The following is a 21838-nucleotide window of genomic DNA, read 5'->3' on the forward strand; positions in this document are numbered from 1 at the left end:
TGAAATGGCGCGGCGGGGGGAGGCCTTGCTGGGTCGGGCTCTGAAGGTGGCGAGGAGGGAGCCATCTGAGGACACTTGCAGTTTATCTCACGTGGTCTTAGGATGTGCTGCTGGTCAACCAGCTTGTCCACTGCAGCCACGGGGAACTGCCTCCCTCCTGCAGAAAACCGGCTGGGGGGCCTGTGAGGTCTGCTGGGGACCCTTTACCTTACTCTGTGGGTCAATCAGGGCTCTGGAGAAACAGAACCAGTAGGAGAGAGAAACACATACATGTATCTGTTTATCCATGTTTATGTACCTGTGTTTATATATGTTTATGTGTATATAAACACATATATACACATTTATGTGTATGTTTGCATGTATATGTATATATACGTATATATACACACACACATATACATACGCTCACACGCAGATTTACTTTAAAGAATCGGGGCTGGTGAGTGTAAAATTCGCCAGGCAGGCCAGCAGGCTGGAAACTCAGGCAGGAGCTGATGCCACAGTCTCGAGGCAGAATTTTCTCTTCTCTGGGAAACCTGAGTTTTTGCTGGTAAGGCCTTTCAACTGGATGAGGCCCAGCCACACTATATCCCAGATACTCTTTCCTTACCGTCAACTGATTGTAGATGTTCCTCTCACCTACCAAATACCTTCACAGTGGCACCTAGATTAGCATTTCATGGAATCACTGGGTACAGTGGCCTGGCCAAGCTGACACCTAAAATCGCCACCACACCACGTAACTCCATCTAGGCCCCCAGATAGTAACGCCTGGGGCTGCAGCTGCCGACATCCCTTCCCCCAAATCACGGTGCCTGGAAGCAGGTCAGATAACAGCCCCCAGTGCAGCCCAAGAGGACGTGCTCCAGCCTTTTGCATCTTCATCCTCTGGGACCGAGAGGGGACCACTTTGCTTTTTTCTGTTCTTTGTTTTGTTTTTTTTTTTCTAAATTCATTTATTTTATTTATTTTTGGCTGTGTTGGGTCTTCGTTGCTGCATGCGGGCTTTCTCTAGTTGCGGCGAGTGGGGGCTACTCTTTGTTGCGGTGTGCGGGCTTCTCATTGCGGTGGCCTCTCTTGTTGTGGAGCACGGGCTCTAGGCACGCAGGCTTCAGCAGTCGTGGCGCACGGGCTTAGTTGCTCTGCGGCATGTGGGATCCTCCCGGACCAGGGCTCGAACCCGTGTCCTCTGCATCGGCAGGCGGATTCCCAACTACTGTGCCACCAGGGAAGGCTGAGGGGACCACTTTGGGCGGAGCTGGCTCAGCTCCCCTAGCAAGATCCTCCTCTCCTCCCTGAGGTCCTCCCAGACCCCCCGGCTGAATCCACAGCCCCCTCCGCCAGCTCCCCAGCACCCTGTTGCTATGTCTGTCATCCTGCTATCGTACTGGGTTGTACATAGTGGTTTGTGTCTCCTCCCAGTAGATCGACAGCTCAAGTCTTAGAGAGTATCTTGTTCATCTTTATGTCCTCAGGGCCTGGCACTGAGCTGGACACTTAAAACATTGATTTGTTGTCGACTAACTGATTCATTAATAGACTCGCATTTACAGGCTACAGCTCAATATCTATACTTGGCTCTCGAAGGCCATACTCTCTGCCAATGCACATTATCTCTTTAAGAAAAAGGCGTTTTTCTTACTTTTAAATGTTGGAAGACTTTTGCAGTGAGATCAAGTAATCTCCAAATTGCTGCAGGCAGATGCAATAATATTAAGAGGTTCTTGGTTTGGCAAATAGCCTTTAAGTGAAATAAACGCTGCCTGTTTTAGCAACATGACATCAGATGTTTTCTCCACTTGCCTGAAAGTACACCTGCTAACATTTAACGAATGGGCTGAAATAGTAGCCAGCTTCACTGGCATTTTCCCCAAAGTCTCCATCGAGGTCCAGTTCGGTCATTTTTCTGAAGTGAGACTATGAGATAACCAGCTATTATATAAACAGTCTGCTCTTCTCAGAAGACAGGAATGTGAGAAGAGCTCTTTCTCCAGAGAGGAGCCTGGAGTCTGGGCTTTCTCTGACCATGCTTCTTGTCCCTGTGCCATGCGCCTGAGAGCAGACTCAGGGAGACTGAGCGCACGCCGGTGGAGAGCCGTGCGGGGCTAAAGTGCTCCCCACACGGCGGCCACTGCAGGCGCCTACAGACAGGCAGGGGGTATCGGTAGACCCCACGCCACCACTCGTGCCCCATTTCCACGGCCCCCTGCGCCCCCCCCCCAGTGGAGCCATAAGTCTAACTCAAAGGGGCATGGACTTTGGAGTCAGGCTCAGGTCGGGTCCTGCTCTCTGGGGATCAGGTACAATTTCTCTCGTCTCTGAGCCTCAGTTTTCACATCTATAGAATGGTCGTGATCGGCCCTGCTCCAGGGGACTACTGTAGGAGCCCCTGGTGCACCGGCTGCCATCAGAAAGCGTTAGCAGCTCTCAGCAGCGCTGCTGTGACCGTGGCGTGCCTGGTCCCTCCCGCACCTTGAGGGCCTTGGTTTCCCACTGCTCGGCCAGAGCGTGTGGGCCTCCCCTCTGGCCAGGGCCACCTCGTGCGGCTCCGCGGCCCTGCCCGAGTCCCCAACCCCGTCGGCCTCCACCGGCGCCTTGGCCCTCTCAGGGGGCCTGTCCCTGTGCGCGCTCCCAGCTGCAGCCACAACAGAGGGGTCAGGGGTCAGAGCTCAGGCCACGCCCGGGGACCCTGGGGAGCCCTGGCATCCTCCTGTCTCAGAGTCCCTATTGGTCCCAGCTGGTCTACTGGCCGGCGCGGGCGTGAAAACGGGGCAGAATTGGGTCTGCTACCTGATGCCTTCTATGCTTACGAAGAACAGGAATTCACGAGCAAAACTGGAAGGAAGTAAAGAATTGGTAAACATTTGTGGCAGGATGGCCGAGTGACAAAGTGCCCGCCCTGCCTCCAATCCGACCCACCCAGGACCGTCTGGGTGACGGGGGCCGCCTGCCGCGTAAACGCTCCTCCGTCCCCTCAGCTGTAAACCTTGGAGACAGCAGCACAGCCGGGGCTCCACGAGGACGGGCTGGGAGGACCCAGCTCAGGGCGACACCTCCAAAGGTGCACGCAGGGCGCCCGACCGAACCTAAACTATAACGAGGGTCATGTGGAAACTGCAAGGAAGGAGGACCCAGAGGGAGAGAGGGCTGGGAGCAGCGGGTGGGATGGAGGGAGCACTTCCTTTATTAGAATTCCTCTAGTGCGGTGCCCTGCTGTTTGCGTGATTAAGTAAATAAACAGGAAGGAAGGAGGCGGGGGAGAAATGGGGGAGGTCTGGCGAAGAAATGGACTCAAGTCCCAGCGCTGCGGCCTGTAAGCCGAGAGGACATGTGTCCTAGGTTGTCCACTGGCAGCCCAGCATGCTTGTTAACAGCGCCCCCTCACCCTGTGGTGCTCCTGGTCTGGGGGACAAAGTGCACGGCCAGCTCCTCTGCAGGCAGTCAGTCACTCACTCACAGTAGGTATGAACCGCAAGTGCGCGCGGAATGGTAGAAAGACCCTGGCCGAGTGGACGCACAACCTCGGGCAAACCCACATCCCCTCTGACCTCAACATCCTCGCTGTAAAATGGGGTTGACCCTAACCTGCCAGGGCTGGCCCTGGACTCCACCTGTAGAAGGAGGTCAAAGGGGCCTGGGAGCCTCTCCCACTGGCCCAGATTAGCCACAGGCCAGGAGAGCAGGGCAGCGAGGGTGCCCTTGGCTGAAGTCCCCTTGGGGACCCACCGGCAGTAGAGGGAGGCTGGACAGTAGCAGAAAAAGGAGCTCCCCACCCCAGGGTCCCCAGGTCCTGCTGGCCTCCCCGGCCCATCTCTGGGAGGGTGGGCGCACTCACTCTGCCACGGTCAGCAGGTAGTGGGACATGTCCACATGCAGCTCGATGCTGGTGTTCTCCAGCTCCGCCAGGCTGTGTCACAGCTCCAGCTGCTCCTTGAAGCCCCCGGTGAGTTGCACCCAGATCTCGTTCATCTGCAGGCGGCTGTCCTCCTCTGTGTCGGGCGGAGGGATGGCGGCTGGGGACAGGAAGAGAGCCAGCTGCACAGGGAGCAGTGCCACCTAGGCCAGGGTTGAATCCATGCTTGCCTGGCCACACAGGATCGGGTCCGAGGACAGGCTTTATATACAGTGTATGGATGGGTGGGTAATGGATGGAGGATGGATGGATGGGTGGGTGGATGGGCAGGTGAATGGATGGATGAATGGGTGGATGATGGATGGATGGATGGGTGGATGGGTGGATACTTGAATGGTTAATTTAGAGAGATTTAGACTCTCTGTTTGCCCGTTTTGCGGTTGGGTTGCATGGATTTGAGTCTCAGGAATCCAAGGACGAATGGGGCTGGGCTAGCTGTCTCAGCTCTGACCTCACTTCCTCAGGGGAACCTTCCTAGACTCTCAATCTGGGTCCATCTGCCACTTACTCTGAAAACATCCTACCTTCACCTCGGCAGTCTTCTTCATATCGATAATGTGGTAACATTTCGTGGTAAATGTTCAACACCTGCCTTTCCTACTGGAATGTAAGTTCCACGAATATAAGTCTTTTTGTTTCCCGTGATCAGTTCCTACCTAACATCTATCCAGTGATTAATCGATGGTCTTCCCTGCCTGTCCCAGTAGATATCTCCACTCTGGTCACATGCAGCTGGTTCCCCTGACTTTGAGGGCAGTGGTCAAGGGATTCCTTTTCCCTAAACATCAAGCCATCTGGGATTGGTTAAATAAATTATGATGCATCCAGATGACCAAATCATTGCAGTCATTAAAAGAAGGCTTTTGGGGAACACATGATACCCTAGGAAATGCTCATAAAGGAATGATCCTGGCAGAACCATGGACACAAGCTGCCCACTGCTGCCCTAGGCTTGCCATAGCAGGACCCAAGGGAAGCCCCTCATGCCCTCAGGGCTCACCATGAGACCCTCATCCCCTCCATGACGCTGCCCACCTCCTCAGACCACCAAGGCCAGTCCCAATAACTAATAGGCTAGCAGGATGAGAGCCATTATGGCATGCATCTCTGTTGACCCCTGACCCCAAAGAAGCCCAAGCTTCCCGGTCATCACCTAGCTTTATAGATGCTCTACAACAATGCCATCTTCCACTCCCACCAGCCCCTGAAGCCCTCTGCTGGCGCCATGGGACTCAGTGTGGCATCACCAGCAACCACTCTTCTTTGAAATTTTCCTTCACCCTCTTGCTCCAGCAGAAACCTGAGCCCCAGATCTACCACAGAGAAATAGGCACCCATGTGCGCAAGGAGTTTATGTGACTGGAAAGCCCCAAAGGGGACAGGATAAGCAGACTCCAGTATGGACATCCTATGGAACACTTTGCAGCTGTTACAGAGATGAGGGAGCCCCGTCTCTGCAGATGGACGGCCTCCGAGACACATCGATGGCTGAGAAAAACAAGTTAAAGAATAACAGCTAGAGTCTGAAATCATTTATACAAAAACCCAAAGCCACCCCACCATACACATACACACACACCACATACCTCTCTGGATACATTTATGTCTACAGCACTGCACAGGAAAAGATCCAAGAAGGAATACTTCAAAATGATAGCAGTGACCTCAAGGAACTGGAAAAAGAAGAACACGCTAAACACAGAGTTGCCAGAAGGAAGGTGATGGTTAACAAAGATGAGAGCAGAAATCCATGAAAACAGGAGGAGAGACCAACACAATTAAGATCACAAAGATGAGAGCAGAAATCCATGAAAACAACAGGAGAGACCAACACAATTAAGATCAACAAAATTGAGGGCTGGTGTTTTGAAAAGATAAACAAAATTGACAAACCTTTAGCTAGACTTACTAAGAAAAAACAAAAAGAGAGAAGATGCAAATAAATAAAATTATAAATGACAGAGGAGACATCACGACAGGTACCACAGAAATACAAAGGCTCATAAGATTAGTATGATCGATTCTATGCCAACAAATCGGTTAATCTAGAAGAAATGGATAAATTACTAGAAACATACGACCTACCAAGCCTTTATCATGAAGAAACAGAAAATCTAAACAGACCAATAATGAGTAAGGTGATTAAATCAGTAATCGAAGCCCTCCCAACAAAGAAAAGCCCAGGGGTGAATTCCACCAAACCTTCAAAGAAGAATTAACACCGATTCTCAGACTCTTCCAAAAAATTGAAGAGAAGGGAACACTCGCAAACTCGTTTCACGAGGCCAGCATTACCCTGATACCAAAGCCGGACAAGGACACCAAGAAAAGAAAACTACAGGTCAATGTCCCTGTTGAACGTAGATGAAAATATTCTCATTAAAATACTAGCAACCCAAAATCCATGGCACACTGAAAGCTCATACACCATGATCAAGTGGAATTTATCTCTGGGATGCAAGGATGGTTCCACATATGCAAATCAGTAATTGTGGTATACCATATTAATATCATGAAAGACAAGAACCATATGATCATCTCAATAATACAGGAAAAGTATTTGACAAAATCCAACATCTTTCATGGTAAAAAATTAACAGTAATGTGTTTGTATCACCAGAGAGCCAATAGGTGTTCAACTTTCCGACAATCTAAGCGATGTCAGAAATCTCTTTTGTTTTGTTTTGTTTTGTTTTGCAGTACGCGGGCCTCTCACTGTTGTGTCCTCTCCCGTTGCGGAGCACAGGCTCCAGACGTACAGACTCAGCGGCCATGGCTCACGGGCCCAGCCGCTCCGCAGCATGTGGGATCTTCCCAGACCAGGGCACGAACCCGTGTCCCCTGCATTGGCAGGCGGACTCTCAACCACTGTGCCACCAGGAAAGCCCTGTTAATATTTTTTAAGGTGTGGAAATGATACTGTAGTTATGTGTTTGTAAAGAGCCTTTATTCTTTAGGGATTATAGGCTGAAATACTTATGAATGAAATGATATGATGACCGAAATTTGCTTCAAGATAATAGGCTGAGGGAAGTGCGTGGGAAGAAACAAGGCCTGGAGAGTGGGTGACAAGGGCTCGCTTTACTGCTCTTCCTCCTTCTGTGAGTACTGGAAAATCCTCGTAACAAAAGTGTGAGCGCTTTCTACTTCCCTCCTCTACGTGGTGTTCACAGTTGACCACTGTGGTCACTCCTGGCCTCCTCCTCAACTCCTGTCATGGTCTCCACACAAAACCCCAGCCGTGGAGAATCCCCCACCTGCCCTGTGAGTAGTCTCACTTCCACTTCTTGAATACACAGCTCAAGGGGGCTCCTGGCACATTGCTGTCCGGCTCAAGGTCTCCTTGCCCTCCCGTTACAGTCAGGATAAACCCAGGCCCCTGTTCAACGTATTCCAGCCTCAGCTCCCACCATGCATCTCTCCTCAGGTGCCAGCCATGTGGGCGACCCTCTGCTCCTTGAACTCATCAAACCCACTCCCACCCCAGGGCCTTTGCATGTGCAGTTCCTCTGCTGGACGACTCTGAACCAGGTCTGTGTATGGCTCGTTCCCTCCCTGCATCTCCAACACTGATATGCACCTGTTACATAGTAGGTACTCATTAAATGTGTGACATTGCCTGATCCCAACCCCCAACTTTTTTTTTTAAATTTATTTTTGGCTGTGTTGGGTCTTTGTTGCGTGCAGGCTTTCTCTAGTTGTGGAGAGTGGGGGCTACTCTTCATTGCGGTGCGTGGGCTTCTCATTGCGGTGGCTTCTCTTGTTACAGAGCATGGGCTCTAGGCGCATGGGCTTCAGTACTTGTGGTGCGTGGGCTCAGTAGTTGTGGCTCCTGGGTTCTGGAGTGCAGGCTCAGTAGTTGTGACGCATGGGCTTAGTTGCTCCGTGGCATGTGGGATCCTCCCGGATCAGGGCTCGAACCCGTGTCCCCTGCACTGGCGGGTGGATTCTTAACCACCACGCCACCAGGGAAGTCCCCCCAGCTCCCAATTTTGCTGTGCATGTGTGTATGTTTTTATTTAAGAGACTGGAAGGAAATAGCTAAATCTAACAATGGTATCTCCAAGTTGTGGGATTGAGTGAGTTCTATTTTCTTCTTACACTTTGCAGCATACTCCAAGTTTTGAATGATAAACACATATTACTATAACAATCAGGAAACGTTTTGAATATGATGTATTTACACATCTAATACAGGAACACGTTTTGGTGATAAAAACTCGAATAATACATCAAGACTTGATCACCTATCTGATTGCCCTCCCCCCAACCCCAGTCCCCCACCCACACGTAACTACTGCTATCATTTTGATATGTGCCCTTCCGGATCTTTCTCTGTGCAGTTTTGTACATATAACTGTATCTAATGAGACATATGGGTTTCCTGGTGGGTAGATTATATCAGGCTATGCCTGCTATGCTTTAACTTGCTTTTCTCATCTAGCAATGGTCTTGGAGGCTGTCCATCTGCACAGATGGGTCTGCCCCATTCTCTGTAGCACCTGCAGGGTGATCCATAGGAGGGACCCACCAGTTAGCTTGTCCCATCCCCTTTGATGGGCATGTGAGCACATGCGTCTCCTGGTAGATTTGGGGGAAGTTGCTGGGCACAGAACACATACACTTAAAGTTTGAAAAGATGCAGGTAAAACAGACTCCAAAGAGAAGTGTTAATTTAGACTCCCAATAATAGTGGTTAAGGCTGCCTTCCATACTTTATTTTATATTATCCATTTAATGCTACGTGACATTTTAATTTTAGCCAGTCCAATAAGTGAAAATTGTCTCAATTTGTATCTCTGTTTCCTAATGCAATTGAGAATCTTTTCCTAGGTTTATGGCCACTAGAAACTCTCCGAATTGCCTGTTCATTTCCTCACCCTCATTTTTAAATTGGGCTGTTGGTTCTTTCTTATTGATTTTCAAAAATCCTTTATTTACTATGCCAAAACTTATCTTAATAAGCCAAAAGAACGTGTGTGTGTGTGTGTGTACATATGTTTACTTGTCTTCGTTACAGATATTTTTTATGGGCATCTTTTAAACTTACTGATTAATTTTAGGGTAAAACTATGGTGTGCTCTACCCCAAAAGGAGGCCTAGATCAAACCGATTTGGGGAGAAGGGAGGGATGGAGAGAAGCTGCCTAGCGGGCATGGGTTTCACGTTGGGGTGGAAACGTTTCAGAACAAGACAGAAACAGCGGATGCCCAACACGGTGGATGTGCTGAACGAAGGGTTTGCTTTAAGATGGTGAATTTTATGTTGTGTGAGTTTTGCCTCAATGCACTTTTTTGGAAGACCCTAGACGCTAACATTAGGGGAAGCTGGGAACTCTGTAGTATCTTTGCCAATTTTTCTAAATTTAAAATTATTCCAAAATGAAAAGATTAAAAAAAAAAAACTGATTTGGGAGGAAAAAAAAAATAGGCAGCAAGAAGAAAAGCTGAAGAAAGATAAGAAGGAAGAGATTAGAAGAGAGCAGAGAGACGGCTGCTCCCTGAGGCCACGGGGGACTTCCCTGGTGGCCACTGGTTAACCTAGGATCCCACATCCCACAGGACAACTAAACCCGCGCGCCACATCTACTGAGCCTGCACTCTACAACTAGAGAGAAGCCCGTGTGCTACGACGAAAGATCCCGCGTGCGGCAACTAAGACCCGACGCAACCAAAAAAATAAATACATAAAATATTTTTTAAAAAAAGGCCAGGCCGGGCTTGGCGGTCACCCCGGGTGGGGTGCTCAGTGCAGACACCGCTCCAGGAAGGGCAGGAGGGCGCAGTGGGCCTCTGGTGTCCCGGACGGCCCAGCAGCAGGAGGCACTGCGTGCGTGTACGGCCCTACCTTGAGCATCCCGGCCGCTGGGATGCTTCTCTTCTCCTTCCCCTGCTTCTCCACCTTGGCCTCGGGGTGCTTCATCTGCCTCCCCAGGTCGGAGATGACGTCCGCGTACTGCGCGATGTGGTAGGAGACGTTCAGCAGGTTGCGCTTGACCTGGTGGCGGGACGCGGCCAAGGTCAGGGCCAGCTGGCTGCCCCGCGAAGGACACCTGTCACCCAATGGATTTATGCCAGAAAGACGCAAGCACGTTTCGTCAGGAAAATGTAAATCAGTGCTATTCCGTCTTAAAAGGGAAGGAGATTCTGACACCTGCTGCAACATGGGTGGACATGATGAAAAGTGAAATAAGCCAGATGCAGAAGGACAAACACGGTATGATCCACATGTGTGGTCCCTGGGAGCGTCAGGGTCACAGAGACAGGAAGTAGGGGGTGGGGCCAGGAGTGGGGGAGGGGAGGGAGTCGGTGTTTAATCGGGGCAGAGTCTCAGTTTGGGAAGATGAAAGTTCTGGAGACGGGCAGTGGGGATGGTCGTACAAAAATGTGAATGTGCTTAATGCCACCGAACTGGGCCGTTTAAAATGGTTCAAGGGGTGAATTTTATGTTATGTATATTTTGCCACAAAAAACCCGAAATTCAAACAATCCACGAAGAGGTTTTTGAAAACCCTTCCCGTGGGTAACCACTGCTACCATTTTGGTGTGTGCCCTTCCGAATCTTTCTCTGTGCGGTTTTATACATATACAGGTATCTAGAGAGATACACGTGGGGAGTTTTGGGGGTGTGGGTTCAGCTTTGGGGGGGTTTACGTAAATTATATCAGACTGTAGCTGCTGTACTTTTACTTGCTCTTCTGGTCCAACGACGTGTCTTAGAGGCTGTCCGTCTGCACAGATGGGTCTACCCCATTGTCTGTAACAGCTGCAGAGCGGGGCCGGAACAGGGACACAGCAGGCAGCTGTCCCCTCCTCTTCAACGGGCACTTTGGGGCTTTCCTGTGACACAACTTCCCTGAGCACGTGGGTCTGAGTTTCTCTTTGGTAGACGTGGAAGGTGACATTGCTGGCCGCAGGGCGCACGCACTTAAGTTGCACCAGATGTGCACACTGGCCCTCAGTCTGCACAGACGCGCTCTCTTTAGCGCTCGGAGCTCAGCTCCCTTGCAGGAGCCAGTCCCCCTTGGTGGAAGACCCCTCTAAGCTCGGCCTTCTCTGTGATCGTTCCTTGCGGCGCCCTGTGGCTTTCGTTTAGAGCACTTGCCACAGTTGGAAATGAAACACTCACCCGTGTGGGTTCCTGTCTCCTAGCTGCCTTCTCCTCGGCTAAGCTCAGGGTTCGTGCGGGAGCAGAAGCTCTGATGACACTGACGCTAATGCTGGTGATGGTTTTATGGTGGCGCCTCGCTCAGAGCTGGACATTGGGAAGGGCTCATCCCTCGTCTGTCGACAAATGGTAATCATGATAATAAAATAACACCTATCGTATGTTGGCCACTACTCACTCCTGAGCTAAGTCGCTAACGTGTATTATCTCCTTGAGTGTCACACAGCCTTATGAGATGAATCCTGGGGCTTCCCTGGGGGCGCAGTGGTCGAGAGTCCGCCTGCCGATGCAGGGGACACGGGTTCGTGCCCCGGTCCGGGAAGATCCCACGTGCCGCGGAGCGGCTGGGCCCGTGAGCCATGGCCGCTGAGCCTGCGCGTCCGGAGCCTGTGCTCCGCAACGGGAGAGGCCACGGCAGTGAGAGGCCCGCGTACCGCAAAAAAAAAAAAAAAAAAAAAAAAAAAAAAAAAAAAAAAAAAAAAAAAAAAAAAAAAAAAGAGATGAATCCTTTACACTGAGTACAGCAGTGTAGACAGAACAGCATGGCAGTGTGAGGCATGGGCTCTGGAGCCAGGCTCCCTGGGCCCCAACACCAGCTCTGCCCCTGCTGTGGTAGGTTAGAGAAGTTGCTTTATCTCTCTGTGCTTCAGCTGCCCACTCTGTAAGATGGGATAATAATGGGACCTACCTCCTAGGGAGCCAGTTGCTGAGAATTAAGTAAATCAGATCCCAGTGAGAGCTTACAATGATGCCAGGCACAGAGACAAGTCCTTTCCCTGAAACCTGTGAATGTGGCCTTATTTGGAAAAAAGGGTCTCTGCAGATGTAATTAAGGATTTGAGATGAGATCATCCCAGATTAGGGAGAGCCCTCAAATCAATGCCAACTGCCCTCATAAAAGAGGAGAAAGAGAGGAGCACAGGGAGGAGGGGAAGGCGGGGCAGAGATTGGAGGGGTGTGGCCACAAGCCAAGCTCCAGGAGCCATGCGAGCTGGGAGGGACCCTCCCCTAGAGCCTCTGGAGGGAGAGCTGTAGGACTCAGTGAGCAGGCGGGAGAGTAACAGAGGGAGCGGGTGAGGGAAGGTGGGAGGGCGCGGCTCACCGTCCTCTTGATGTTCTTGGTTCTACGTGTATAGCAGGGTGTCCACACCTCCCTGCTCCGTATGTGTATAGCAGGGTGGTCCGCGCCTCCCTGAAGTGCGTGCTGGCTGGGCTGATGTGGGCAGTCATCACCGTCCGGCTGTTCCCTCCCAGGGCATCCTTCTCAGTGGAAGGCGCGAGCTGGGGATGGTGGGAACCAGGGTTCCCACCTGCCCGGGGGCGCCATCCCTCTGCTACCTGTCCCGGGCTCCTCTGGACCAGCCCATCTGGGGTTCCTGCTCCAAACCCTGAGAAGGGCAGCTGAGGCTGGACCAAGGGGTCAATGCTCAGGGAGGTGACGCACAGGCTGAGATGGACCTGCTGTAGGACCGCCCCATCCTACTTCCACTCTGATGCAGGTAGATGAGACCAAGAAGCCAAACTCACAGAGCCATTTATTTGTTGCTTTGCCTATCTGTTTACCTATACCCTGCCTTGCTGTAGAATAGAGGTGACAGCATTCAGCTCAGTATGAAGAGGAATTTTCTCAGACCATCTGTGATGAGACAGGCGGCCTTGGCGAGGTAGTGAGCTTCCTGTCCCTGGGAGTGTGCAAGCATGGGCTGGACCACACTCAGAGGGATGGAGGGGGGATTCGAGCAGTGACTAGAGATGATTTCTCCAGATAAAGCAGAGATTTCCCTGCTTTCAGGGGTTCCTGGAAGGGCCCTTAGGCCCAGGTAAATCCTGAAAGATGCAGTCAGATGCTGCAGCCACGCCTGTCTCTGGCCAGGGGCTCATACCTTCAGCAGGTGCGCCTGAGTTTGCTGTCCCGGGAGTTCACATGCTGCGCCTGGCTGCCGCCCTTCTCGCCGAGTGCGTTGACGCAGTTGCCCAGCGCCAGCAGGGAGCGGTTGATGGGGGCGCCCTCCTTCATCCTCTTGCCTCGGTTCTGGGTCTGAGTGAGAAGAAGCCAGCTGACGGGGAGGTGGTCCTCCCCCCCGACCTCGCCACCTCCCCACCCCAGGCCCCAGGGGGAGGGGACTGAGGTCCAGAGGATGCGATAACCCCACCCCACCCTGGGAGGCTCAGGGTGGACGCCCTGACTACACTCCCACAGCCAGGAAAGGGGGTGAGGTAGAGCTGTTTACCAATGTTGAACAGATGCTCTCTGTGAAGTGAGATAAAAAAGGGCTCAGACAGATGCCTGGGCAGAACAGTTCCCTTTTTATGATAAAAATACGAACGCGTGTGTTTTCGCGAGAACGTCCCCCCACGCCGAAGCTTTCTTGTCCTCCCAGTCTCAGCCTAGCGGTCCTCCTGGGGCCCCTCACCCCACGGGGGTACATGCTACCCTGTATATTTCCTTGAAGTTGCTTAGCTCTCTCGGCAACTGTCTTGCTCTCGTATGCGTTTGTTGTTTCCCTAACTGCTCCCCACAGAACCTAAGCTCCATGATGGAGCTGTCATCTTGGTTGGCCATCTGTCCCCAGAGCCTGGACACCGGCGGGCGTCTGGCCCACAGTGTGGCTGGATGGCTGAGCACTGAACAAATGTATAAAGATGCCTGCAGGGGCCTTAGGAGGACACACGCCAAACTGCCACTGGGATGACTGCCTCTCAGTGCAGCCGTTGTGGGGACTTTAACTTTCTTCCTTTGGCTTAACCATATTTTCCATATTTTCTGCACTGATTTGGTTACGTTTGAAATCAGCAAGGAAAATAACGTTTTCTCTTTAAGGGACATGGGTTTTAGAGCCAGTTTGGAGCACGGCTTGAGAACGGCTTAAATGACATCTCAGACAGGTCTCCCAGCCTGTCTCAGTCTCCTTATTTGTCAAAAGAGGCAGTTGCTGTGGTCATGGTGAGGATTTGGCGGGCAACGTGTGTAAGGGGCCAGCTCAGAGATGGGTCCACAGAAGCGAGCAGTGAACGTGAGCTGCTACTTTCACTGAGTGGGAGCTGCCGGCATGACCCAGGCCATGGCAGCTGCTCACGTGTCACGTGTCTGTGCCCCAGAATTCGGGGGTTTTCTCAGAGGCCTTGTGCCCTGGAACAAACTCTTCTGTGAGTGATTTTCTATGAAGAAATGACAGACTGTGATAGCCAACCAGACCTGAAGACAGCCCGCTAGGCCACCTGAGTATACAGCTTAAAAACCAAGGCCCAGAGAGGGACAGGGGCCTGACCAAAGGCAGACAGCTATTTGGAGCAGAGGGAGAACAAGAACCTAGGGCCTGAACCCCTGTCCAACGGCCTCCCCAAGAGCTAAGATCTGAGGAGGCTGGTCTCCACCTTGCCCCCTGAGCACATGGCCAAGTCCAGCTGGCACGGGCAGACTCCCAGGGCTCCATCACACTCGGCTTGGTCTACATGAAACTGTCTGTACCCACATCTGTCTGTGTATGAACCATGTCTTTTATTTTCTGCATCCTAATGTTTTGTCATCTTGGGGCCCTGCTGCCCCTTCCAGGGTTGCCAGTTCCTTCTGATAACAAACAAGTCACCTGTGAGCACACCTTTCAAAAGCAAACCAGCCAACCCAGAGCCCTCACCCCACCCCCTCCTCCTTGGGGCTCCCACACTCTGGGCCACTGTCTACCTGCCCTTACCACCCAGGGCAGGAACCAGACAACCAGGGATGGGCCCTGTGCCCCAGAGCCTGCTGGAATTATTCAAACTGGCCAGTGTTCAGCCTGCCTTCCCATAGAAGTCACGAGAGAGGCTCTGGCCCGTGTCTTCCCCTTGTTCCCTCTGCCTCCACACCAACCCTGGTGCTTCCCCGTGTGGCCCGGCCTGGCTTCTCCTGCCCCCTCCTCTTGGGACCTGTGAGTAGCAAGCTATCTCTTCAATGGCAGTCATCTTCTGATCTGCTGGCCTCACTGTACCTCAAATTTCATACCATATTAACACAATACATTGAGCCTGTTGGCCTCTGGGCCAGCTGGCCAGGCTCTGCTCCTTTCAGCAGCCCAGGCACCCAGGGCAGGGCCAGGTGCAGGGCAGGTGAATGAATGAGTGACTGACTGAAGCAATGCAATGAGTGACAAACCCCCAGGACTCACAGCGTAGCCTGCAAACTGGAGGACAAATGTCATCAGTGAAAGGCACGGACCTGGTCCAGATCCCTCCAGGTCCAGAGGCCGGATCCACCTGATACCTTTGCGCAGGTGCAATCACACCACCCCGAGTCTCAGCTGGGCATTTGTAAACCAGGCACGAGGCTGCCTACCCTCCAGGTGTCGGGGGTTAGGTGGATGATGAACACGAAGTGCCTGGCGCATTAGAGGGACGTGAGAATGTCCCTCGTTGATAATATTACTGCTGTGCTGACTTGGCCTCCATCGGGCACCTTCTCTGTTCCTGGCGCTGGGCTGGGTCCTGTCCGCAAAGACTGCTCTGGCCCCTGGGGCCACGGTGAGCACAAGCCTCACTCCCAGCCGCAGGTGCGACAAGAACCGCGAGCCAGGGGCGCGGGCGCAGGAGGCAGGTCCTGGGAGGGCATCCTGACAGCCACCCCCGCCACGCTGCTCCCTCCAGCCACCAAACTCCTGATGACCTTTCAGGCTCAGCCCTGAGGCCCCACCCTCCTCTGGGCTCCAGAGCCTCTGTGTGACCCCGAATCTCAAGGCACAGGCCTCCCCGTGCTGTAATTACCAGCTACACATCTGTCTCCTGCCCGCCCCCAGAGGCTCTGAGCCCCCCAAGGGTGAGGGTCTGGGGCTCGCTCATCTTCACGTCCCTGGTGCCCGGGAGAGCCTGCCACACAGGAAGCCCTCCATAAATACTGGCTCCGCGGGAGTGACCCCCAATACCTGCTGAGAATTCATTCACTCAGCAGACGTGTAGTGGGCACCTCCCCTTGACCGGGTGCTGTCCTAGGTGCTGGAGACAGTGTGCAACAAGGACAGACAGGGTCCCGCTCCCAGACTAAAGGGCAGATGGACACAAGGCGAGTAACGGAGATGAAGAGGACAGGAACCTGAGACGCCAGCTCCGAGCCCGCCAGGTCCACCATGGAGAGCCTCCCAACGTGCACTTCCTCTGCCATGTCTGTGCCGTGGCTGCGCCGGTGCACAGTGACCTGTAGCACGGCGTGGGAGCGGGACGACATCTTGCTGGTGGCGGTGGACTCCTGTGTGCGCTGCCAGTTGCCTCTGGTGAGGAGCTGCATGGTCTGAGGACAGAGGCAGAAGTGGGCAGACAGTCAAGGGCCCCTGAGTGGCCACACACTCCCTGCAGAACAAGAGAAGGAGACGTGCCCTCCCGAGCTCCTTAGAGCAGCTCTTCCCCAGCTGGGATGCTGATGGCAGAACCGCATCCAGTGGAAGCAATTTCTGGTTTGTGGCATGAAGAGATTAATTAATCGAGTCAACTAATCCAGCAGGAATGGCAGATTGCTGACACTTATAGCACCACTTCTGCCTCCTCTACCCATGGCAGACATCACCAATGGATTACCCATCTCTAACGCACCGAGCCCTTTTCCATATGGAACTCCAGGCAGTTGTACAGATTTGCTGGAGTTGGTGGGTGGCCTGAAATCCACTTGTGCGCAAGCAGCTGTGGAAATCAAGCCAGTGAGCCTCTGCTGGGCACCTACTGTGTGCCAGGCATGCTAGGACCACAGAGCATTGTGGAGAGAGACTCATATGGTTGTTGTTATTAAAGAATAGGCAAGAAGTCTCCCCTCCTGCACCTGGAACCCATGAGGGACGGTGCTAAGGGCAGGTGGCCTCATGCCTACGCCAGCATGGCTAGAGCACACGGTTATCCAGGGCCTGGGGGCCGAGGAGTCCATGCTGTTTAGAGGCAACTGGGAGCCTCTGAAATGTTCTGAGCAGATGGAAGGCCCACCCCAAGGGCTGCACAGAGAGAGACTGGAGGGAGAGAGAAAGACAGAGGGCTGCAGAAATGTTTACAGCTCGCCCTTGTTATGGGAGCCAGACTTAGGATCAAGATGGCAAACAGATTTCAGACCTGAAGCCGACTCCGACTGCGACTGCCTGGAGTGCTGCCAAAAAAGAATCCCCACCTGCGTCTGGATGCAGAGGGAAGAGTGCGTGATCCATTGGTGATGTCTGCCCTGAGCACAGGTGAGGAGAGTGGGGACGTGGTGCAGAAGTCTGCTGTTCCTTTAGCTCGAAAGCAGCTTTGGAGCCCTGTGTCTGGCTCCGCTCTGTGAGCACTGGTGAGCATGGCTGCCGTGGAGGAGCCACAGGTCCTTCCGTGGGCCCCCGTGACCCTCACCTCCTGGGTGTTTGAGGTGGAGACCTCTGTGATGCCTGCAATCTGGATGCTGCCCCTAGAATCTTTCCGCAGGTCCAGAAACCCTGAGGACGGGTTCAGGAGGTCCCAGATCACTTCGTTATAAATCTGGGATGAGACAGAAACACTGAAAGCAGTAGGTCTGATGCAAAAGTACAGGGGCTTACCTATCACTGGGGCTTTGCATCTCCAGAGAAGTCTGGGATGCCCTGAGGTTTCAGTAACAGGTGGGGTTTTGCACTCATGATCAGGCCCGTTTTGCAGACAGGGCAGCCGAGGGGGTGGGCGGCTCACCTCAAGGTAAGACATGGACACGCTGCAGTCCGTGCTGTCATGGGTCTCCTCGATGGCCTGGAAGAGGTCAGTGAGCATCTGCAGGTAGATGCCGGGCCCCGCATCCATGCACAGCATCGTGTGGGTCTTGCTGGCACCTGCGGGAGGCATGGGATGCCCACCAAAGCAGGGCTCCTGATCTGGGCTCCGGCCCCCTCAGAGCCTGGTCACACCTGCCGCCTGTACTGTGCAAACTGCCCTGGCTGCTCTGACATGCTCAGTTTCCATTTTGGAAACAAGAACAAAAAAAATCCTGTCTGAACAGCCTGATGGCTACTCTGGGGAAGAAAACCTGGGCAGGGAAAGCGGGAGGATACAAAGCGAAGATGCAGACAGTATCAGAGGAGGGAGGCCCAAGAGATGTCTGCACTTCTCTCCAAATTCGCTTTAAGGTGTTCGTGTTGTTCTCATAATAGGAGAATTAACGTACGTGTTAAGCTTTCTAAGCAGTCCCGCTTCATGGGGTCCTCACCTCCTCCTTCCCGGTTCGCCCTGTAGGAGGGACCAGATGGCCCTCTTCCTTTGCTAGAGCATAGCACACAGCAGGTGCTCCCTGATGTTTGTTGAATGAAAGAAAGAAAGAATGAATGCCATAAACAAGCTGTGACTTCGGACCAGGCTTCTCAGGGCCTCAGTTTCCCCACCTGTATAGGGAGGGGATTAAGGCCCGTCCAGCTCTGACCTTCTGTGATTCTAGTTTTCAGGCAGAGGTAGCTTAGCTTCGCGAGTGTTTGCCGACCCCAACTTGTAACTGCAGAGGAGAAATCTGCGGTTTTCATGGGCAGAAAAGTGTAGGCTTGGGTTGAGTTCCACACTCACTCCTACCAGCTGTGTAACCTTGGGGAAGTCCCTTTACCTCTCTGAGGCTCAGTTTTCTCATCTGTGACAGGGGGATCGTTCTACCTGCCTTTCAGGGCTGTTGAAAGAACCAAAGGAACCAACGGATGCAGAGGGACCAGTGCAAGGCCAGCATATATGAGGTGCTTTGTGCTGTTAGGAAGAGCTCCGCTGCCACCAACCTCATTCCCTCCGGGGGAAACCGGCCTTTGGCAGCACCTGAGGGGCCGTGGGCAAACACCGTCGCGTTGTATCCAGAAATGACGCCTTCCACTAGTGCTGGGGGGTGGCAAGGTACACGTCTTCCTGCGGACAGACGGAAGGAAGACAGGGAAATGCACACTCCGACCAGAGTTGGGCACCTGGCTGTCTGGAGAGGACAGGTGTGTGGTGCCTGCAAACGCCCTGCTCCCTCTGGACACGGACAGGGACCTCCACAGTGGCAGCCAGCACAGCCACGGCACGAGCCCCACCCCAGTCCTGCAGCCGCCTGGACCACGCCGAGCCCCACGGTGAGACCACAGTGAGGGAGGATCGCACGAGAATGTAAGTGATAACTGCCACCATGAGGCCTGACAGGTTTGGTACCAAACAGGTATGAGTCCTTTCCAGGGCTTCTGCATGAATTGAGAGAAATCAAAAAGAATGCAAAGGACTGGAAAGTAGTGACGGGGTTGGGGAATCCGGGAAGGGCATTATGACTCCTCTTATGGGACAAAACTAGGACCAGGGAGTGAAAGTTTCGGGCTGGCGGAATTTCATTTAGGGCAGCAGTACGTAGCGGTAGGAGTGTGTGGGTAGTGAGCTCCCTGTCCACAGGGGTATTCAAGGAAGGACACCTCCAGGGCTGGTGTCTGAGGGCATGGGTGTCTGGCTGGACTGGAGAGAAAGGACGGTCCCCCTTCCTCTGCCTTCCCTGAACCCCCTCTGGGCCTGCTCTTCATCTCACTTAACTGTCCCAAAAGCCCTGGCTGGTGACACAAGTCAGAAGCATCTGAGCCCTGGTTGGACAGACTCCAAAGCTGGTGCTCCTTTCGTCCAGCCTTGGACTTACACTGTCTGGGACCTTGTCCTGGTTCTGCAGCTCTCTAGCTGTGTGACCTCAGGTCAGTTGCTGACCTCCTTAAGCCAGCACCTCACCTGTAAAGTGGGGATAATATCACCGTGTATTCTACAGAGTTGCTGTGACGCTTGGAAGACAAAGCGTGACAAGCACTTAAGCACAGCACTTGGCATGCAATAGCTGCTCAATAATTGACGATGACCTGGTCCTTCTACTTCCGACACCATTAAGATCTCGGCAATAGAAGAAACCTGTCTGCTCAGAGAGCTGGGCCTGTTTCCCTGGCTGGGGTGTGAGCCCCTGTGGGCAGGGAGTGTGTTCTAGCCCCGTGGTGGACAGGACACGGCTTTGTTGGATGGATGGGTGGGTGGACAGACGGACACATGGACACACAGAGGAATAAATGAGGATGCGTGTAAAGCCCGGGCAACTGGCAGCCCCTGGCATCCATGGAAGGGGTCTGCTACCTGTCCCTGGAGTGACCCAGAGCACCAACTTCCTCATTTATCAGGGAGACCCCGTGAGACGTCACGGATGAGGTCACCTGGCCGCCAAGTCCTCCCACATGAGGACACCCTTGGCGGGCCTGGCCCAGCGGAGCCGTGGGGTGGTGGGTAGGGCCGGGCACCTGAGAGGTGTGCTGGTCAAACACGATGTCGAAGATGAAGGTCTTCTCCCGGGACCGGTGTGTGTGCAGTGTGTCCTCAGGGTCCTCGCCGGGGTCCATGAGCACCACAGTCTAGGAGCAGTGAGAGGCAGGGCTCGGAGGAGGGGCCGCTCACAGAATCAGGGCGGAGGGAGGACCCCAGGCCTGGCCTCTACCCTCAGAGGCATCCAGGGGCTCGGTCCAGACCTGGGAAGGGCTGCAGGCCTCTGCGCTCACCCCCAGGCAGCCTCTCCACTTCCATCTGAGGGTGCAGCATCTCCTGGCTGCTGCACCCCCAAAGCCTTGACTGTGAGCCCCCAGGCCGGCTGGGCTCTGCTTCCGGTCCTCACATACCGGCGCCCAACCAACGCCGAATACCTCGGCCCCGCCTGGACGGCAGCCCGGATGCCCCTGAACAGCCGGCCGGGGCACTGAGGGCTGGGTGAAGAGCCCCGCCGGCCACAGCACCCTGAGTAGCACCTGCAGGTGGGCAAGGGGCTCTGCGGAGGGCAAAACACCTAGCCAGAGGCCTGCTACCGCGATATCTGCACGTGGCCCTAGGGATATGCCTTTCGCACCCGACTACCTCTTGCTCATGGGGCCGTGCCACCCAAAGGAAAGGGGAGAACGGAGGGGGGGCGGGCGCAGGTACCTGGAGGGGGCAGGACCCGTCCAGCTCTGCAGCTCTGCGCTGTCTCTCTGAGCGCCTTGGGTGCCCCCTCCCCAGGGCCTCTCCTTTCTCACATAAGTATGTAATTATACAGTAAGGTGTACAAGCTCCTCTGGGGACTGGGTTCAGAAGAGCCTTTCCCAGGGGGCAGGGGCAGGGCAGCTGGAGACTAGTGGAGCTGTTTACTCTGGTGCGGGGCCTGGGGTGCACCAGGGAGTCTTAGGGGCAGGACTGGGCCCAGCAAGAGCCCCACCACCTGGCCACCCGCCCATTCCACCCAGGGCTGCCAGAGCTCCCTGGGAAGAGGTCAGCTCCCCCCCACGATGGGCGACGTGCCAAGAATTGGGGACTGATGAGATGACTTTGAGAGCCGCTATGGATTCCAGCAAATTATTTGCCTTAACAGTTATTCCAAGGGCACTGCCTGCTTCCTCTAACTTGTGTCGTTTTAATGAGAGGTGCACACAGAGTTTCAAGACTTGTCAGCCTGTGGGACAGCAGCCGCTGCCCCACCCCTGCTGCCCCGACTCCTGTGGCTGACATTCGGGCTGTGACCGCCCTGTCTGTACAGAACACGGGCCCCTACGTCCCGCCTCCCAGTGCAGTCACGTCACAAATTTAGTTAGAGCCACGCCGTCTCCACGTTAAGACTATCTATGTAAACGCTCTTCAGAGCTCGGCCAAATCCCTTCCTGCAAAACCTTGTTCCCCTCAGTGTAACAAGCGTCCTAACAGGTTTTACTCGCTTAGGTCTCCATGAACTCAGCACTAATCCACACCAGCCTCTTTGCCCACGCCCCTCGGCACGTTTCCACACCCCAGACGTCCTGTCCACTCATCATCCTGCAGTGTCACCCC

General features: G+C 53.7%; 1 protein-coding gene across 1 annotated transcript; it reads right to left on the bottom strand.

The window, feature by feature from the left end:
- Positions 1–1120: 1120 nt before the first annotated feature.
- On the bottom strand, positions 1121–20404 carry LOC112412037 (kinesin-like protein KIF19). Its single transcript, XM_024763491.1, is given in 9 exon segments — positions 1121–4016; positions 9764–9913; positions 12967–13121; positions 16146–16340; positions 17414–17539; positions 17726–17862; positions 18821–18880; positions 18883–18907; positions 20293–20404. Coding segments are annotated over 7 exon segments (795 nt in total). The 5' UTR covers positions 20392–20404; the 3' UTR covers positions 1121–4016; positions 9764–9913; positions 12967–12968.
- Between the last annotated feature and the right edge of the window lie 1434 nt (positions 20405–21838).

The sequence above is a fragment of the Neophocaena asiaeorientalis genome, unplaced genomic scaffold (assembly GCF_003031525.2).
Source record: "Neophocaena asiaeorientalis asiaeorientalis breed wild unplaced genomic scaffold, Neophocaena_asiaeorientalis_V1.1 scaffold223, whole genome shotgun sequence".
In the NCBI taxonomy this organism is placed as follows: domain Eukaryota; kingdom Metazoa; phylum Chordata; class Mammalia; order Artiodactyla; family Phocoenidae; genus Neophocaena; species Neophocaena asiaeorientalis.